Consider the following 6,369-nt stretch of genomic DNA (forward strand, 5'->3'; position numbering starts at 1 on the left):
CTGTCCCCCTCTCCTCACCCCATCCCCACATCCAGCCCCTCCAGATGTGCCTTTGTTTAGGGCCAGAACCAGCTCTGTGAAATATTTATAAACCCTGGCTGCCCCCAGGGGACGAGCCAGAGGTCACATGTCACCTCCCGTAATTTAAAGCTAAAAGCATCTGCAGAGGCACAAAGGACCCGATCCCGACCTGCCTGGGAGGGAGGGGATTGCAGGAGCCTTTTGTGAGCCTCCTGGGATTTCTGGCTGGAATTTTGGGAAGAGGGTGAGTGCCACCTCCTGGGGCTGCAGCAGCCCCACAGCCCCTTTAACCCCATCCCAGTGATCCCATCTGGGAATGCTGGGGCAGGGAATGTGTGCTGGGAGCTGTGGGAATGCACAGCAGAGCCCTCTTGCTGGGAATTGGGGCTGGTTCAACCTTTGGGTAGAAACTGGGAATAAATGATTTCAGCCTGTTTTGCCTTCCTGGTGTGGAGCAGCAATACCTGGGATTTGGAGTGGGTAAAATCCCCTGGGCACTGAGCATACCAAGTTCACCTGGAATTCCTGGTCCTTTCATTTCATTTTGTAAGAGAAATATTCATTTTTATTGAGAAATTTAAGGTTTCAGCTTTGTTTTGTCTCTTCCTGCTTGCTGGGCACTTTAATCTGAATTTCACACCACTGGACAAAACATTTCACAGAATGTTCTGAGTTGGAAGGGACCCACATGGGTCATCAAATCCAATTCTTCAGTGCATGATCCACCCATGGGCTGAACCCCCAAACCTGGTGTTACCTGCTCTGACCAGCTGAGCCAGTCTGGCACACAGAAAGTTTTCCAAGGAAACTTCAGATTCCATCAGGAGCTGTGTGTTTTCCACGGGTGTTTATGTTCCATCTTTTCCAGTTTTTGTGAATTAGAAATTCATAGTTCCCAGCAGAGGATGGCATTAGGAATGGGGGATGTACTCATTTCAGTACTGCTTGTGGCATATTCTAAATTGTCTTTTTTTGGGGGGTAGGAGAAGAGAAGAAGTAAAAGGTACTTGGGGAAAGGCAGAGAAGTTGGTTGGAGGGTATTTTTACTAAAGAGCACAGCAGTGACTGGAGCACTGTTGCTATTTTAATAAAAAAAAAAACACCCCCTAGAAACTGAATTGTTCCCCTTGATATTGTTCTTCTACTGATTTACAGAACTGTGTTTTAAAAAAGGAAATAACATGACTGTAATTACCCAGAACAGCCCAGCACTGGCTGCCCCCTCCCGTGTTTGGTTTCCTCTCTGAGTCTTTGGTGCTGCTGCAGGGGGGCAGAGGAGATTCCTGGGGATCTGCTGAGAGGTTTTGTGATTTATATTTTGATGCTTCATAGAGATTTATGAAATGTGCTGCAGCTATTAATATTCATCCAGGGCACTCCTTTCTCTCTGTTTTGCCTATAAAATGTCTGTGGTGGCAACACCTGGGATTTGGAGGGGGAAGAACCACTCTCAGCACCCCAGCTCACCACCTGGACTGGCTGGAGCTGCTTTTATTTCATTTTTAAAACTGATATTATTGACCTGGAAGCAGCAGTGTCCTGGTGGGGAGGTGCCACGTGCCATCCCCTGTCTCTGGAAGAGATGCATAAATAATTAAGCCAAGGTACTTACACACACATGTTTTATGGCAAATGGCTGTGTGGTTCCTGATCATTTTTTCCAGAAACAGGTTTTATGATAATACAGTAAAAATATTAAATTAGAAAATGCCTCACTAAGGGTGATAAAACCTTACTACAGTGGAAATAGGTAATTATCCCCTCTACAGCCTAAATGACAGTTTAAAAGAAATAAAAATGTTAGTGCTCATTACTTGCTTTTGTGGGTTGCAATAAAGGGTAAGTTAAATTTTAATTCAGGGAAGACCCCTGTATCGACCTGCTCTGGCTGTAGCTGAGGTGGAAGTTGTGTTAATTACCTGGCCAGGTTATTCCTCAGCACAGGCTGCACTCCTGGTGCTGAAGTCACCTTTCCCCCAGCTCCAGGTAGCACTGGGTGTTTCAACCCTCTGCCTCAAGTCTGCTGTTTAATATCTCTGGGTGGAGGAGAGAAATTTGATATTTTTTTAACCAAAATCCAAGTTCATTATGCATCGCCTGAAGGGGGCTGAAAGTATTAAAATCTGCACTTACCCTGGTGAATTGAAACACAGACAAGGTTAAACCTGGAGGATTGATGAGTTTTACTCTCTGCATGGTTAAATCCTGCTGAGGGGAGAGGCTGGAAGAGAAAGGGAGCTTGGCTGATGAGGAGAGGGGGGAAAGGGCTGGGTTATTTAATATTTCATATTTTATTTTCAGGGTGAAATATTTGCCCTGTTTTGGGGGTGCTGGGGTTACCTGATTTCTCTCCCTCTCTCATCTGTGTCTGTCCCTGCTGTGTCATTATCCAGGCAGATCCATTGGGATTTTATTTCATCCCATTCCTTTTGCCAGTGCCATTCCTGGGAGGGTGAGGGAATCCCCCTGACCCCCCAGCCTGGAGTTTCCATGTCACAGCCTGTCAGTGCCAGCAAACATTGCTCTGCCAGCAAAGACAAATTCTTCCTTGAAGCCTCCCTGGGCCCTGCTTGCTGAAAAATCGCTGTTTATTTCAAATCTGTGGGATTGGAGCAAATTCAGCGTCAATCCCTGAACTCCTGCACCCACAGGAGAACATCAAACCCACAGAAATGAAGACAAAAACCTGAGGAATTCTCCTCCTGGGTTCTCCCCCAGCAGGAAAGGCCAAGGCAGCTGCAGAGCAGCACCTTTGGGGTTTAGCTGCTCATGAGACAGACACAGAAGCTTTGCCCTCTTTCAGTAATTCCCATGGGGTTCCCCAAAATGGGCACCTGGGGATGGAAAAAACAAATGAATGTGAAAGGGGAAGGGCCTAGAGAGCCTGGAGAGAGGAGCAAGACTCCTCTGGAATTTCCCAAATTCCTTTAGGGTGGTTTTTGAGGAGGGTTTGAGGCTGTTCCCTGCGGGCAGCACAAAACTTTGTCCGTCCATCCTGCACTGCTGGCACTGAGACTTCATTCCTTCACTTCCTGGGGAAGTTCTGCCTTCTTTGCTGGACATGGAATTCCTCCTTTGGAAGCTGACAGGGAATATCCCATGGAGGTGTCTGCAAGCAGGGATGGGGCCCAAACCCAAATATTGCTGTGCTTGGAAGGGAAAACCCCATCTGTGCACCCACCACAGGCTTTAGGAGCTGCAGGTAGAGAAAATCCAGCTCTTGCCCTGCTTTTCCCTCCATGCCTGGTTTATAAGAATCCCTCCTTTCCCCCAGCTCACGTTCTCTGGTTCTAAAATTAAAGATAAATACCCACTTTTTTTTTTTTTTTTTTTTTTTTTTTTATAGGGAAATTTGCTCCTGTTATCAGAATTGCTGCACATGGGATATTAATTGGAATCTTGTTGCTGGGTCATTTTCATTGTTTTTCAAGTACTGTCCAAGAAAATGTATGAAAACTAAATTACAGCCCCACGTTGGCTGTGTGATTGAATCCTCCTCACAGCCCCGTACATCCTATTAAAATATTCAATCTTGTTTTCTTACTTGAAGAGCCTGTCTGTAAAGGGCAAACTTATAGAAACCCTCATTCTCTGGAGATGCAATATCCAGCCACACTGGAATATTTCCATATTTCTGTCCTGCCTGGGATTGGGCTCACACAAGTTTCCCCCCCCGCCTGTATTTATTAATAAAGATTCTCAAATGCATTTTTAATTACATGAGGCCTTTCCTATGGAAGGAGTGGAGGTTTTGTGGCAGCCTTTTGCTTCCATTCTGACCTTGAAAAGTAACTTTTCCCTCTCCATCTTTTTTTTTCCCAGGACGGAGCTTTATCGGTCGCTGTTTGGAAAAGTCAGGAACGGAGAAGAGCTGGAGCAGAATTAGGATCTGGGGTTGAGCTGCTGGTGTTCTCCCAGCTGGTTCTGCCCTCAGCTGCTCCCTCAGGCTGCCCAGGAGCAGAGCCAGCTCTCTCCAGCCTCTGCTTTGTCCCTAAAATCCTCCCTGAAGGAGCATCAAACCCTGTGAAGTCAGAGAAAAGAGTGAGCCTGGCTGAATACCCCCTGTCCAGCCTGGAGTGCTTCCTCCCAAAGACAATCCATTTTTAACTATTCCCTTTCAATTCCTGACCTTGATTTTTCATCCTGGGCACAGTGTGGGGGAGGGACACAATCCATCCCCTCCTGGTTGTGTTAAAACCTTGGAGATTTGGGGGCTGGGGGGGTTCAGTGCCCTGTTCTGGTGCTTGGCTGCATATTGGGAGTGTGTGACTTCATTTTTCACCAGTCAAGAGGATTTAAATGTCATTTCCATAATTAACATGGCCTTAAAACAGAGGAAAGGTGCTCCTGTGCAGGCACCAGGGCTCCCAGTTCCCGTTCTGGTTGCTGAGCACACACAGGGACGTTTGCTGCTCCTGACATGGGATGTGCCGGGATGTTGCTGCTGTGGGAAGCTCCCAGGGACTTCTCCAGCATGGGCAGGGTCCCAGGACAGAGGTGAGGGATGTGGGGGCTTTGCAGTAAATCCCCACAAAGGGAATTTGGGAGCTGCCCTGATCAGTCAGACCTGGGATTTCTCTGGCATCACTGATTGCCATGCCTTGTGCCAGAGTTGCCCCGTCCCTGGCTGGGCTTTGGGCACCCCAATTAAAGAGGTTTGGGAGCTGCTTGTCCCGGGGTGATCCGTGCAGGAATGGCCCCAGGGTCCCTCCTGCCCTGTGGGAACACATCAGGTTTCCTTCAGAAGGCCAAGTGCCAGGTGAGGATTGACTTTGGGTGGAGCGGAGCTTTCAGGGGTGAATAAATCTCTGCTCCCTCGCAGAGGAGCTGCAGCTCCCAGGGAAGGACATCGATTTCCCTTCCCTCTCCTCCCTCCCCAGCTCTGGCCAGGCAGAAAAGCAGCAGGATTTCAGGAGCCACTGGTGCCCGTGGGGGATGTCAGTGTCCCCCAGAGCCCATCCCAGCCCTGCCCCAGCTGTGCCAGCCTCCCCTGCCTCTCCCGAATCCTCTGCAGCTGCAGCTCCGGGGCTCTCGGTGCTTTTTGCTGTTCTCTTTCTGGCTGTAATGTTAAAAGGGTAATTCCAACCACTTTAAATGCGATAACTTCTCGCCAGCATTGTTGGAGGAGATAAGAGCCCGAGCCGCGCTAAGCACGGCTTTGGAATTCACTTATCAGTGTGGAAGCAGCCGGTTCTGCATCCCCATCCCTGCCAGCACCTGGGCTGGGGACACGGGGACATGGGCTGGGGGACACGGGGACAGCCTGGGCTGGGGACACAGGGACAGCCTGGCCAGGGGACATGGGGACATGGGCTGGGAGACAGCCTGGCCTGGGGACATTGGGGACAGCCTGGGACATGGGGACATGGGGACAGCCTGGCCTGGGGACATTGGGGACAGCCTGGGACATGGGGACAGCCTGGCCTGGGGACATAGGGACAGCCTGGGACATGGGGACATTGGGGACAGCCTGGCCCGGGGGATGTGGCCCCGCTGCAGCTCTGACCTTGCTGGAAAGGCCAAGGAAAAGGGGCCGTGGCTGGATGTGGAGGTGCTGCAGGGAAAGTGCAGCCCCGAGGAGCAGCGTGGTGGTGGCACCTGACAGAGCCTGGGGACAGCAGGGACAGGGGGCTGTGCCTCAGCAGTGTCCCCAGCACGGGCACAGCTCCCCGAGTGTCCCTGGACACACACAAAGAACCAGGGGTGATTTCCACCCACTTCTCCTAATGCTGCCAATTAACAGCAAGTGAGATCTTCCCTCCCCCCCCCCCACCAGAATATTAATTCTTTATTAATTCATGATACAGCTGCTAATTAGTACCTCCACAAATGGGCATTACACCTTGGCAAAACACTCGGAGGTGTTTTGGGGACTGGGGTGTGCAGAGGGAGGGACAGAGGGTTGTGTTAATCCTCTCCCCCCAGCCCCGCCACAGCGAAGAATTTCAACTTTCAGACAAACAACTTCATTTACAAGTGTGTCTCTAATTAGCTGCAGAATTAGTAAAGCAGAGTTTTCCCCCCATAGATCGGCCAAACCCCCGGGGGAGGCTCTGGAATGGAGAGAATCGCATTTCCAATTATTTTGTTGAATTGCTAATTTAGTTATTGTGCCTGGCGTAATTGTGATGGGTATTGGGTGTGCAATTCAATTTGTTTTAAATATTTGTGGGAAGGCTGATCAGTAATGGAGCTGACCTATTTCATGGCCCAAATTGAGAGAAGAGACTAAAACAAAAAACAGCTACAAAGCCCCAGTTTGTCTCAGTTTTTATTTTGATGTCTCTCATCCCTCTTAAGACTGTTGATGCAACAAAAGGTTTACATTAAAAGATGATGGCACTTTGA

The 6,369-nt window shown here is 49.3% G+C and overlaps 1 protein-coding gene across 2 annotated transcripts in view; it reads left to right on the forward strand.

The window, feature by feature from the left end:
• AATF (apoptosis antagonizing transcription factor) overlaps positions 1-6,369 on the forward strand; it is a 46,953-nt gene extending 40,584 nt beyond the window's left edge. The window contains exons 12-13 of one of the 2 annotated variants that reach the window (XR_015278486.1): positions 3,844-5,638; positions 5,687-6,369. Coding sequence is in view for 1 of the 2 variants with exons in the window: in XM_086859364.1 (XP_086715490.1) it covers positions 3,844-3,907 (64 nt within the window). In the remaining variant the exon portion in view is untranslated. Of the gene's footprint in view, positions 1-3,843 lie in introns of both variants that reach the window. The other variant, XM_086859364.1, reaches the window with a different exon arrangement.

Source organism: Cyanistes caeruleus, chromosome 21 (assembly GCF_971803275.1).
Source record: "Cyanistes caeruleus chromosome 21, bCyaCae1.hap1.1, whole genome shotgun sequence".
Taxonomy (NCBI): Eukaryota; Metazoa; Chordata; class Aves; order Passeriformes; family Paridae; genus Cyanistes; species Cyanistes caeruleus.